The sequence below is a fragment of the Nerophis ophidion genome, linkage group LG05, assembly GCF_033978795.1.
Source record: "Nerophis ophidion isolate RoL-2023_Sa linkage group LG05, RoL_Noph_v1.0, whole genome shotgun sequence".
Classification (NCBI taxonomy): domain Eukaryota; kingdom Metazoa; phylum Chordata; class Actinopteri; order Syngnathiformes; family Syngnathidae; genus Nerophis; species Nerophis ophidion.
In genome coordinates this window covers 35,030,224-35,043,861 of record NC_084615.1, presented here as the reverse complement: position 1 = coordinate 35,043,861, position 13,638 = coordinate 35,030,224, and the positions used below count along the sequence as shown (strand labels likewise).

At 39.5% G+C, this 13,638-nt stretch overlaps 2 protein-coding genes across 2 annotated transcripts; one reads left to right on the top strand and one right to left on the bottom strand.

The window, feature by feature from the left end:
• The first annotated feature begins 2,031 nt into the window (after nucleotides 1–2,031).
• On the top strand, nucleotides 2,032–7,844 carry LOC133552984 (uncharacterized). Its single transcript, XM_061900677.1, has 5 exons — nucleotides 2,032–2,380; nucleotides 2,486–3,088; nucleotides 4,524–4,655; nucleotides 5,555–5,878; nucleotides 6,212–7,844. The coding sequence occupies exons 1-5, from the start codon at nucleotides 2,300–2,302 to the stop codon at nucleotides 7,271–7,273; spliced, it is 2,202 nt and encodes a 733-aa protein (XP_061756661.1). The 5' UTR covers nucleotides 2,032–2,299; the 3' UTR covers nucleotides 7,274–7,844.
• LOC133552985 (uncharacterized) lies at nucleotides 7,377–9,669 on the bottom strand. The gene is made up of 2 exons (XM_061900678.1): nucleotides 8,739–9,669; nucleotides 7,377–8,167 (listed from the first exon to the last, which is right to left on the bottom strand). The coding sequence occupies exons 1-2, from the start codon at nucleotides 9,564–9,566 to the stop codon at nucleotides 7,934–7,936; spliced, it is 1,062 nt and encodes a 353-aa protein (XP_061756662.1). The 5' UTR covers nucleotides 9,567–9,669; the 3' UTR covers nucleotides 7,377–7,933.
• Between the last annotated feature and the right edge of the window lie 3,969 nt (nucleotides 9,670–13,638).

The window sequence follows — 13,638 nt, the reverse complement described above, 5'->3', positions numbered from 1 at the left end:
AAAGATCAGAAATATTGTATAAAAACAATACAATGCAATTTACTAGTGCAGTAGTAGTTTTATGAAGTAATATACATTTACAGCATTTAACTTGGAGAACAGACTTCTATGGTATCTCCTTCCAGCTTATATCCGTCAAACACACCAAAAGCAGCTTTTCCATATTTTCATGGATAAATGTCCATCGATTGAATATTATTTTAACATCTTTGTCCGGCATTAGACTCATTCTGCCTCAGTATGGTGGAGAATACCACTGATGCTCTCCAAATGCGTTGCCAAGTTGGCAACAATGTCCGTCATATTCTTTTTCGGATTCAAGGAATTCCATCTACGGTACTCCTTCTCCTTAGCACTGTCCTTCGCATTCACTTTCTTCCACTTGGAAAACCAAGTTATTTCAATTTCGAGCAATTTGCTAATGCTAGCAAGTAAGACCTGATGTTTTGGGCCAAACTAACACGTTTCACTGTGACGTTCGCTATGCCAACTAATCAAGGAGATTTTTGTAACTCAAATGTTTTGCTTGCAACTTAAAGCATACCAATTAGCCGAGAGATTTTTGATCTCAAAACCCTCAAATTAGGGAACTCTCGGGATATGGAACCACTGTATTTGAAAAATACCTAGTTCCTATTTTCTGCTTGGGTTCATTGTTTTCTGAATAAAGTAAGACATTTCCAAAGTGCAATAGAGAATTAGTTGAGCATCATGATGAGACGATATGATAAAATGCCCTTCACTCTGCGTCCCCCCAGACTCCTATCCATTCATTTGTTTGGTTTCATTTCCCCTGGGTTCATTCCTGTCAATCACCCGTTTAAGACTGTATCGCTGAAAAGGTCAGATGGAGGGAGCGACAGCGCTGATGATTGGGCGGGAGACAACAAAGAAAGAGGGCACGGGACATAAGAATGCGGATAATAATAATTTCAACAAAGAAAAAAAAAAGGTAATTTCACCTTTGCTTGGAGTTCGTCATCTCATGACTGCTCACCAACCCACATTCTTGGCTTGTGCAATGTTTGGCTTGACGAGAACAGAATGTGTCCACATTCCGACCTGCTCTGTCCAGGTATGTCGCGCCAAGTCAAGCCCTCAAGCAAACTTCCTTCCTTAGTGCAATTGGTGTGATGGAGATATTTTGCTAAATGACTCTGACTGAAATAAACCGGAATGTAGCCAAGTCACAAGGCAACTATTGGACGCTCTAACAGAGTGGTTCTCAACCTTTTTTCAGTGATGTACCCCCTGTGAACAATTTTTTAATTCAAGTACCCCATAATTAGAGGAAATCTTTTTTGGTGTGAAAAAAAGAGATAAAGAAGTAAAATACAGCACTATGTCATCAATTGTGATTTATTTAATTGTATAACAGTGCAAAATATTGCTCATTTGTAGTGGTCTTTCTTGAACTATTTGGAAAAAAATATATAAAAATAACTAAAAACTTGTTGATTAATAAACAAGTGATTCAATTATAAATAAAGATTTTTACACATAGAAGTAATCATCAACTTAAAGTGCCCTCTTTGGGGATTGTAATAGAGATCCATCTGGATTCATGAACTTAATTCTAAATGTTTCTTCACAAAAAATTTAATATTTAAAATCAATATTTATAGAACATGTCCACAAAAAATCTAGCTGTCAACACTGAATATTGCATGTTCATTTCTTTTCAGATTTTGTTGAAGTATTATTCAATAAAGATATTTATAAAGGATTTTTGAATCTCACGTACCCCTTGGCATACCTTCAAGTACCCCCAGGGGTACGCGTACCCCCATTTGAGAACCACTGCTCTTATTGGGTACACCTGCAAAATCTATAATAATGTCTGTCTTTACATTAAAGGGTAAAATGCTTCTAAAAATATGTTATTGTAGTGTTGGTAATCTGCTCTAAGAACAATACATCCAAAGTATTCAAATTGAAAATATGTATATAAATGTAATAAATCTACGGAGCCCCTAAAGGGACATGGGGATTTTTTTTTTTTTTAGACATGTATCTCGTGCGCACGAGAAACTATCTCGTGGCCACGAGAAAGTTTCTCATGGCCACGAGAAACTTTTTATTTAAAAAAATTAAAAAAAATGTTTTTAAATAAAAACTATCTCGTGGCCACGAGAAAGTTTCTCGTGCGCACGAGAAAGCATTGGATGCGTGCACGTGGTTTGAGGTGTGTTTTAAAATGGCAGTTTAGGAGTTTATGCGGCTCTATTTCCAACAAAGACGTTCCCTCGCCCATAATCTCCCGTTGCTCAGCAGTTTTGATACCTGTTATTAAACAAAGATGGCTGCTGTAGATTTATTCATGTTCCTTCAAATGCGGAATATACCTGAAAGTGTCATCAACAAACTAAAAGAAGACAAGGTGAGGAAACTTATTAACTTTTATATAAAGTAAGAAATAGCCTACTTTTAATGTTGCTATTTTACTGTAGGAAATACCATTTAGCAAACGTTTTGCTTTTTACAGATCGACACCAATGTCATAGGCATTATGACAGATAAGGAGTTAAGCAAGTATATCGAAAGATATGGGGATCGACTTGCGCTCAGAGCATTTTGCCGTCAAAGAACTGTGACAAACGAAGAGTCGGGTGGAGCCGAGACAGTGAAGTCCTCCCTCATGCAGAAATTAAGAGACAGGTTAAGAACTCCTAATACTGTACAAGGCACCGCTACTGGCCAAAAAAATGCAGCCAAAATCACCCGGCGGGTTGAAATGGGATGGCTCCACTTTGAGAGTGGAATGTATCACCAGGTTAGAACGAGAAAAGGAGGAGGAACACGGAATCTGTCGGTCCAGAAATCAGTGACTATGGGTGAACTGTTGGAGACAGGCAAATGCTTGTTTTTTGCAAATGGGCATTCATCAAAAGGACTGATAGAAGACTTCGAGTTTGACATTTGTGATTACAGTCACAGTCCTGTGCCCCGTGAAGTCACTGTGGGCCAGCTGTACGAACAGACTAAACTAAAAATGCTAGGCGTCTACACAGCCACCAAGTCTAACAACATTCTACTTCTCTCTGATGAATCATCGGACATGGAGCCAACACAGAAAACGCCGCTGAAGGTAATTATCCTCTGCCACATTTGTGATATCAATACATAGATTACTGTAGGTATTCCATTTATATTGATTGCATGCGTCGCCAGGCTCTGCTTTTTATCCACAGACTTATCAGATTTAATGTTTTATTATCTCTAGCAGGGGTGTCAAAAGTGTGCCCCGCAGGCCATTTGCGGCCCACAGCTAATGTTTTAAAGGCCCACGTCACATTCTAAAAATACTAATAAAATAAACAAAAAATAACAAAAGTGGAATGAAAAAGTTTAGAGGTGAAATGTAATTTAGAAAAAGGTGCACTGTTGACTAATAAAACAAAGCTGTTTTTTCTTTAAAACTGTCATTGCTCAAAACATAATATTAATAAATAAATAAATGGGTTGTACTTGTATAGCGCTTTTCTACCTTCAAGGTACTCAAAGCGCTTTGACACTACTTGCACATTTACCCATTCACACACACATCCACACACTGATGGAGGGAGCTGCCATGCAAGGCGCCAACCAGCACCCATCAGGAGCAAGGGTGAAGTGTCTTGCTCAGGACACAACGGACATGACGAGGTTGGTACTAGGTGGGATTTGAACCAGGGACCCTCGGGTTGCGCACGGCCACTCTCCCACTGCGCCACGCCGTCCCATATAAAATAAAAATATAAAATTGAATGAAAATGTATGTTTTTATGAATTATTGAACTATCCTAGGCAGCTGAGATAGGCTCCAGCACCCCCTGTGATCCGGAAAGGGACAAGCAGTAGAAAATGGATGGATGGATGGATGTTTGTTTGCCACAAAAAAACATAGTTTTGTTTGACAAAAAGGGTATAAAACAAACAAACGAAAATGTATGTATGCCCTGGCACACCATTATCATCATTTCATGACCCAAGCAAAAAAGTGTTTACACTTTTATACTGAAATAAATACACCTACCACTTATTAAATAATAATACAGAAACAAATTAAGTTAGAATCCATGAAGGAAAGAAGAATGTGAATGAATGTTTATAACTGAAGACATTTACATATGCATTAAAATGTGTTTTCTTTTGTATTATTTGTTTAATGGATTAAGTAACGTCGATAACAACCTTTTTCCAAAACACAGTACAGAATGTGAGATGTAACAGGATAATGCATACATTTATCATTTGTTTTAAAAAGCTTACAAAAAAGTGGAACCCCCAAAATTTAGTGTGGGGCCCCATTTTGAAAATTCCTAGCGCCAATACTGATTATGGTTGTGTACCACACCTGTCTTATATGACGGATATGATGTTGATATTCACGTTTGCTTTCTTACCTGTGGTCTTATTCAATGTGATCTGTACTTTCACAGATGTCTTTTTTTTTTTAGGATAAATCTAGTGTCTTATTTCTATGTCAAGTCTGTATAAGCTCACAATGTGCTGCTCACAATTTGCTGCTCACCGTTTTATAGGCTAGGTCTAGGACAATGAAGACACGATCCTTGAGGAACAAGACCAGGAGACTCAATGAAGTGGATCATCCAGAGAGCTCCTCTGATTTAGATCTATCTCCAAGTGGCTCAATGCAGCAAAACCATGAACAAGTAAGCACTCGTATTGCATTTTTATGGAACCAGTCTTTGCTAAACAGTACTGAACTTGTGTTGTCTGAAGATTTTATTGTACCAAAATGTTCAGTATTCATTAAAATTCAAACATATTTTTATAGTTATAGTTTCCTGTAGTGTCATTTAAATTAAATCTGCATGACACAGGAGCTATGTCTATTATAAATCACAGGTGAAATATATGAGGGCACAGAAATGGCCTTTAAGAAACCATAATTTATAGTTTTAGTTTTAAATCTGCAGTTAAGATGGAAGTCTGTGAATGCTTTAAATGTTATCCTACATTAATTAAAAATGCATACACCAAATAATTTACTCAGGTGCAGAGTGTTATAGTCACATGAATATATATAGCAGCTTCCATCCATCCATCCATTTTCTACCGCTTGTCCCTTTTGGGATAGCGGGGGTTGCTGGTGCCTATCAGCTGCATTTGGGCGGAAGGTGGGGTACACCCTGGACAAGTTGCCACCTCATCACAGATAGACAGACAACATTCACATTCACACACTAGGGCCAATTTAGTGTTGCCAATCAACCTATCCCCAGGTGCATGTCTTTGGAAGTGGGAGGAAGCCGGAGTACCCGGCAGCTTGGATGAGATTATTCAAACTATAGATAATATGATAGGTTGATTGGCAACCCTAAATGGTCCCTAGTGTGTGAATGTGAGTGTGAATGTTGTCTGTCTATCTGTGTTGGCCCTGCGATGAGGTGGTGACTTATCCAGGGTGTACCCTGCCTTCCGCCCAATTGTAGCTGAGTAGGCACCAGCGCCCCCCGCCACCCTAAAGGGAATAAGCGGTAGAAAATGGATAGATGGATGGATAATACATTTGTTTGTTTTCTTGTTTTTTATATGAAATGATCAATAGAGAAGAGAGACAATCAGCCAGTCAAGATCAGCAACTCCTGAGATGGGTAACACAGAGCTCCTGCATACACAACCTACTGAGGATGTTGGCAGTCATACTCAGCAGTCAACAAGAAGGCATGGATCTGAAGATGACTGTTTAACGGCTGTGCCAAGTCAAGATGCAGACCAGTTGTTAAGTGATGTCTCAGATTCCCCTCTTAATCCTGCCATTCAACAATCTCTTGAGGACTCTGAAGTGAAGTTTGGACCCATTGTTGGTGATGATAGTGATTCTCAAGACACCACACTTCCCTGGAATCCACATGACTTGAGCAGCATGCAGGTACAATGTAGCACTAACGTCTTACAGTCCTGTAAAATTGTTACATTTTACATTTTTAAAATGTACAAAAACTGTAACATTACCATCCGAAGATCTTTCATCCTAAGCATATGTTTTTAGATTCATGTTTCATCCAACCATTCCAAAACTCATTTGTAATTTAATGCATCGTTGTATGAAATAGAAAAGCGGAAAATTTAAAACCACAACATTATCACCATTTTTGCATGCTATTTGATACATTGATTGTCAAAATCTTTGATTCTTTTCTGTTCACAAAAGGATTAATCAATCAATAATCACACTTAATTACCTTTTTAAAATATCTTGCAGCATTCCACATTCAATGATGGTCCTGTATCATCAAGCTGTCTTCCAGCATCACCAGATCCATTTGACAAAGAAATCCTTATTTTGAAATTAAGACGAGTAAACATAGTTGATGATGTCCTTAATGTCTTCATGGATCCAAAAGTACTGAATGCTCGTCTAAGAATGGAGTTTACAAATGAGAAAGCTATGGACAGTGATGGTGTGTCAAGAGAGGCGTACTCCGCATTCTGGGACCACTTCTTGGACCAGTGTGAGGGGGAAGATGAACGAGTACCCAGGCTACGACCAGACTATTCTGAGAAGAAATGGCAAGCGCTCGGAAGAGTGTGGTTGAAAGGATACCTGGACCACAAAATCCTACCAATCAGACTGTCACCAGCCTTTGTTCTTGCCTGTTGTAAAGGAGTTAGCTCAGTGGATGAAGAACTATTAATGATGTCATTTGCCAGATTTCTTTCAGAAAATGAGCGTGTGTCGCTTGAAAAAGCACTACAGGGTACCATTGATGAAACTGTTGAGGAGGACTTACTTGATGTCTTCTCCAGAATGGGATCACACTGCCTGCCCCCTAAAAATAATTTACGGGCTGCTATTTTAACAATGGCCCACAAAGCTCTTCTTCAAGAGCCAAAGTTTATAATTGACTGTTTCCACTCCAGTGTTCATAATGCTATGCCAACGCTCATAACCACAGACAACATAATGGAGATATATGAATCTAAGAGGCCAACTAACAAGAAAGTGGCCCAGATGATAAAATCATCACTTGAAAGCCTAAATCCACAAGAGCAGACTGCTCTTAACCACCTGCTACGGTATGTGAGAAGCATCGACCAAAGAAAATTGGAGATTTTCTTACGCTTCTGCACAGGATCTACTGTGCTGTGCAAAGACACAATTGAAGTCATTTTTAACACATTGTGTGGTTTAAGTCGCAGGCCTGTAGCACACACATGTGGAGCAGTTCTTGAGTTACCATGCACTTACATCACATACCCTGAGTTTCGCAAAGAATTTGATAATGTCTTGTCTGGTGACTGCTTCACAATGGATATTATGTAGTGAATGGAAAGCACATCTATCTTCTACACTGAGTTTTGCATTTGTCTGATGCAAAACTGTTTCTACAGATTTTCATTTATTGTTCTTATTAAAACAGAGACCGTTTACATTTTTAAAATTGTTTTATTTTCTTATTTTTTTCTGTAAATTGTTAGTACATTGAGATTCAGTTTTTTTTCCACAAGACAGTTTAATAATTTTGATAAGTCAGCAGGGTCTGTTCTCATAGGTAAATGTCCCTTTTTGTACAATTATTACATTTTCATGTGCATCTTTTATACAATTGTTATTCTGAATAATGTTCAGAATTTATGTCATCATTCAACAAACAAGTTCATGTTCAATGCAAGTACAATACATTTCTAATGGTTGTTCAGTTCTGTTCATTTCCTCTTTCATGTCCTGCCTTGTTTCTCTTTGCAGTCAGTGTGCATATAGTGACATATCAATCCTATTTGCACCTCAGTTTTGCTGCAAAATGTTCTTAATGTTTGTGGCATAGCACTGTTCAAGTGTAGTCAGTGTGGACATGTAGCTCTGAATAATCTGAATAAAAATCCATCTCAAATTAGAGAGTTGATGTTATCTCATTCCTCAAGTGAAGGTACAAATCCAATGCCTGATAAGCATCAGCTGGAAGATGCAGCTGTGACTCTGCCATCAGAATGTTGCAGATGTTGTAGATGTCTGTGTCACATGGCACTGCTGGTCGAAATGTGCAGTTACTCTGACACAACTGTACATCAGCTCTGTCCACTGGGGAAATGCAATCACAAGTTGTGTAGAGTTCTGGGAACATGTACATGATTCGGGGCGACCACTGGGCACCCTGTCATTCTTTGATGGTCTGATGACATGTGCATCCCACACATTGATGGTCTCGTCTAATTCATCCTGGAAAAACAGTACAGAGAGAAAGAAAAGTACATTAATATGCAATTTGTTATTCTCATCATGTGCTCTTTAATTTAGTTATGAGATTACTTCAAATAAATTATGTTAAATCTTGAGGTTTTTGATGACGTTAGGAGAAAATGAGTGGAAAAGGCCAAATATAAATATATAAATTAATAAACATAAATGAATAAAAACAGTTTGCTGCCCACTATGCTTGTACGGGGGGGGGGGGGGGGGGGGGGGTTATTAGGGCTACCAAACCCCCCGACACTGATGATGAATTAATAGGGTATTGTAGGACACCAATAACAGTAATTAAGAAGACACATAGACATGAGACACAAGTGCTAATATTCACACCCACTGTCTGCTCATGGAAGGATGTTAAAAGACAAAAACGAAAATGTAATTCAGTAGTTTTTCCATTAGATGGCACTGTTGTACTGTTGATTCATTCCATCTCTGCAGCCCGCTTGTAAAAAAGAGATGCACTTGCTATATTACATGTGTGTGCATGCCAGTCAATAAAAACATCAGAAAATAGATAAAACAATGCATTGTCGCTTACCTGAATGAAGCTCATAAAGCAGAACTGAATTAGACCTCGGTCCAAGTATGTGCCACCGAACAAACCACGGTCCTTCAGGTCAGTGAACATAGAGATATAGAACTCCATTGATTCTCTTCTGAGGAAACCCCACCAACTCTCTATGCGCTGATTTGCTGTGCTTGCCCCTTCGATGTAGCTGTCAATACCAGAACCGTCATCAATGTTGCGACGGAGAAAACGCTGAAAGTCTCTGACTTTAACATTTTCAGTGCCCCGATCGCCTCTGACAATCCTCGGACAACCACCAAATTTCTTCACTGCCTCCATATAGTAGCCTCCAATGATTTTTGGGTCACTGCTGGTCGTAAATGCATTCATCCAGATAATTTTCCGGGAGAATCCGTCAATACAGCCGTTTATACAGATACCAAATGGTTTCAGTTTGTCATAAGAGTCAAAGTGCCAAATATAATTGGGCCCTTTTGCGAAATAGTTGCGACGATGGAGCCGTCTCCTTGCTCTGAGTTCAACACCCCTCGGGTCAAGTTCTTTAAGAATTAAGCGTACTTCTTCTTTCTTTACGTGTAATCCATCCTCCTTGCATTTAGTATACATCCACCTATATCCACACAGCAGGCCACTTGTTTGTAACTGCTGCTGAATGAAATCTACCACGCGATCCAAAGAGGTGTATCCTTTGCGCCGAAACAGACTACATGCCTTCATAATTCGTTTTAAATGTCTTTCAGACACAATATACCGATGACGACTTGCAAGCAAAGCAGCAATGTCCTTACAATGAAGTCCGAGTTGGAAATACAGCCGAATTAACTCCTGAACTGCCATTTTAACACACACCTCAAACCACACGCACGCATCCAATGCTTTCTCGTGCGCACGAGAAACTATCTCGTGCGCACGAGAAACTATCTCGTGGCCACGAGAAACTATCTCGTGGCCACGAGAAACTATCTCGTGCGCACGAGAAACTTTTTATTCCAAAAAAAAAAAAAAAAGAAGTTTTTATTTTTTTTATAGAAAGTTTCTCGTGGCCACGAGAAACTTTCTCGTGGCCACGAGATAGTTTCTCGTGGCCACGAGATAGTTTCTCGTGCGCACGAGATACATGTCTAAAAAAAAAAAAATCCCCATGTCCCTTTAGGGGCTCCGTATAAATCAAATGATACAAAATATGTATTTTTTGTTGACCTTATAACTTTTTTTTTTTTTTTTACAGTTGAGTTGCCCACAAAGCTTATTACCTGTTATGTGTCCAACTGCCTTACAGACAATCAGATAAAAAAAATAGCACAGTGGTGAAGGGGTTAGTGCGTCTGCCTCACAATAGGAAAGTCCTGGGTTCGATCCTGCGCTCGGGATCTTTCTGTGTGGAGTTTGGATGTCCTCCCGGTGACTGCGTGGGTTCCTCCCACTTCCAAAGACATGCACCTGGGGATAGTTTGATTGGCAACACTAAATTGCCCCTAGTGTGTGAATGTGAGTGTGAATGTTGTCTGTCTATCTGTGTTGGCTCTGTGATGAGGTGGCGACTTGTCCAGGGTGTACCCGCCTTCCGCCCGATTGTAACTTAGATAGGCTCCAGCGCCCCCTGTCACCCCAAAGGGAATAAGCAGCAGAAAATGGATTGATGGAGAAATGTTCTTATTTTATTCTGTTCAAAAAATATATATATATACCGTATTTCCTTGAATAGACGCGGGCATGTAACATGCGCCTGCCTTGAATTACTGCCGGGTCAAACACGCTCCCCAAATTTATTAGCGCATGCTTATTTTTACCGCAGGGTCAAAGTCGTGATGTCACGAGTGACGCTTCCCCTGTCATCATATCCAAAATGGCGGAGAAGTTTTTGTTTTGCTTTTACTATGTATAAACACTGATGGTTGTGATATCAAACAACTTTAACACTTTTACTAATATGTGCCACACTCTGTGAACCCACACCAAACACGTTTCTGGAGAACATTGGCTCTATAACACATTATAAACGCAACATAAGAATTACCCAGAATTCCAATGCCTCCATGACTCTTGGCTATATTAAACACCCCGCTAGCACCAAAGCCCCCCTCTCCCCCTCCCCTCTCCGTGCGTCGGTTGAGGTGGGCGGGGTTGGGGGCGCGTGTATAATATAGCCAAGAGTCATGGATGCATTGGAATTCTGGGTAATTCTTATGTTGCGTTTATAATGTGTTACAGAGCGAATGTTCTCCAGAAATGTGTTTGGTGTGGGTTCACAGAGTGTGGCGCATATTAGTAAGAGTGTTTATACCACAACCATCAGTGTAAAAGGTATGGCTGTTGACCAAGTGAAATGCATGCGTCCGGCCGGCACGCATATAGCATGGTGTAAAGGTGGGCGGGATGACATGTTGTAGAGAAATGGTCTCAAACCACAGAGCTGTGGCCGCAGAATAATTTTTTTTAATTTGTTTTTTAATTTTTTATCACGCTCAATTTTTTACTGCATGCCATTGGTAAGCGCAGGGGTGAAAAGAGGTTTTAAAACTATTAGCGACTGCTTACTTTTACCGCACGCCTTGAATAAGGCAGGAGTGAGAAGAGGTTTTAAATTAATTAGCACCCCGGTGGCTATTCAAGGAAATACGGTATATAAAATATTGCTTTGTGTGACATGTTTGTTAGCCCTTAAATGGGAACGGCACTCTCTTTGGAATTCTACCAATCATTACGAAAGACATGACGACGGATGGATTTTTTTTCTAATGCATTCTAAATATTAAATGTGATCAAAAGTCCGCTTAAAAAGGAGCCAATGGTAGCCATTCAATTCTGCCGATAGAGCCCCCTAAAAAAATCCAAACACCTCCATTAGGGTTTTGTATACATGATATAAGTATGTATGTAATGTAGAAATGGGAAAATTTATAATAACAATTAAAATTTACGTATTTTTTAAGCATTAATATAAAAAACGCATTAAAATGTTTACTTATTTTTTTTTCAGTCATCATTGATTATTGCTTTTTCAAGTCGTTTTCGCCAATTCCCAATTTGTAATCCAACAAGTGTCCCGATTTGTTGGATTATATCCTCAACCATCTACTTTTCAGGTGGGATGTATGATATATGGTCTACAATAAACTTCCAGGGAGCAAGGAAGCAAGGAAACAGTAGATCGCTCGATGATGTAAACATAGGCATGTCCGGAAGTGATCACCTCGCCGCTATGAATAGTTTGTCTGCAGTAATGCTTGTAATAAAAAAATATCACTGATACTTTGTTAATATTCAAGTCACGAAATCTAAATTGAAAGCAAATTTTTATTTACGCTTATTTAATATTGAGAATGCATTAAAAAAATCCTTCCGTGTTCATGTCTTTCATACTGATTGTGAACGACAGGCAAAATTGCAAAGAAAGAGCAGTTCCCCTTGAAGTGTAGCAAAACAAAATACACAAATTATCCAGAGTCAGGCACGTGCGGGATACTTTGGGCTCCAGCACACATGCTACTGCCTCCCACGCATCACAAACACACACACTGGCAGTAGGCACGTGTCTGTGTATGCGTGGGTGTGTGTGGAGTTCATTAGTCGATGATAGATCCAGTCAGATTAAGTTTAGGCCTTCACCTTAATCTACACAAACACACATTTCTGTAGTCAAGTGCGCACGTCTCACACACAATGACCACTTGTCATGGGTTGTTGTCACGCTGAATTAATGTTGTTTACTAAAGATATCCAACACATGCAGGTGGCAGCCCCGTCATTCATCCGCAAAAAGACAACAGGATTGTTGAGATTATTCACACTTGACAAAAGCTGTCAGTTTTTGCAGCAACGCAGCGTGTGCCCCTCTGCTCGAGTGAATCCCGTGTGGGGAAATTAATGGGAGGATGTGTTTAAAAACCCAGAAAAAAATAAACAAAACAACAGCTATTATCCTCTGTCTTGGAGGGAGGAATGGGCTTATGGTGTCAGAAGGAGAGACCTCAATTTAAGCGAATAGGATGTTTATTTTAGACTGACAAAACTATACATAGCGCGATTGTTTATATGATAGTATTTTACCAGTTTAACCACTAGCTTAGCTGTTTCCAACATTGGTGGGTACACTTCATAGTGGCTCCTATAGTGTGGAGAACATGAAAAGAATATGTAACCGACCGTTGCCTGACAAAACGACATACTGTAGTGCAGGGGGCGGCAACCCAAAATGTTGAAAGAGCCATATTGTACAAAAAATACAAAAACAAATCCGTCCGGAGCCGCAAAAAATTAAAAGCTTTATTACATACAGATAGTGTGTCATGAGGTATAAATTGAATTAAGCGGACTTAAAGGAAACTAAATGAGCTCAAATATACCAACAAATGAGGCATAATGATGCAATATGTACATATAGCTAGCCTAAATAGCATGTTAGCATCGATTAGCTTGCAGTCATGCAGTGACCAAATGTGTCTGATTAGCACACTCCACACAAGTCAATAACATCAGCAAAACTCACCTTTGTGCATTCATGCACAACGTTAAAAGTTGGGTGGACAAAATGAGACAGAAAAAGAAGTGGCATAAAACACGTCTTAGAAAGTCGGAGAAAGTTATACATGTAAACAAACTAGGGTGAGTTTAAGGACCGCCAAAATAAGTAGGACAAAACGGCGCTCGCCAAATACTCGAATCAGTGAAGCATATTTAATACAAACAGTGTGCTTTATAACAATTAGGGAGGTTTGTGTCATGTTTGTCCTCCTACATAAACCATATTAAAACAAAAAAAATGTTTTTCCCCTCTCATCTTTTTCCATTTTTCATACAGTTTTGAAAAAGCTCAGGATAGCCACTAGGGCGGCGCTAAAGAGGCGCATGCGGATCTAGAGCCGCGGGTTGCCGACCCCCGCTTTAGTGGATAATCAAGGTTAGGATT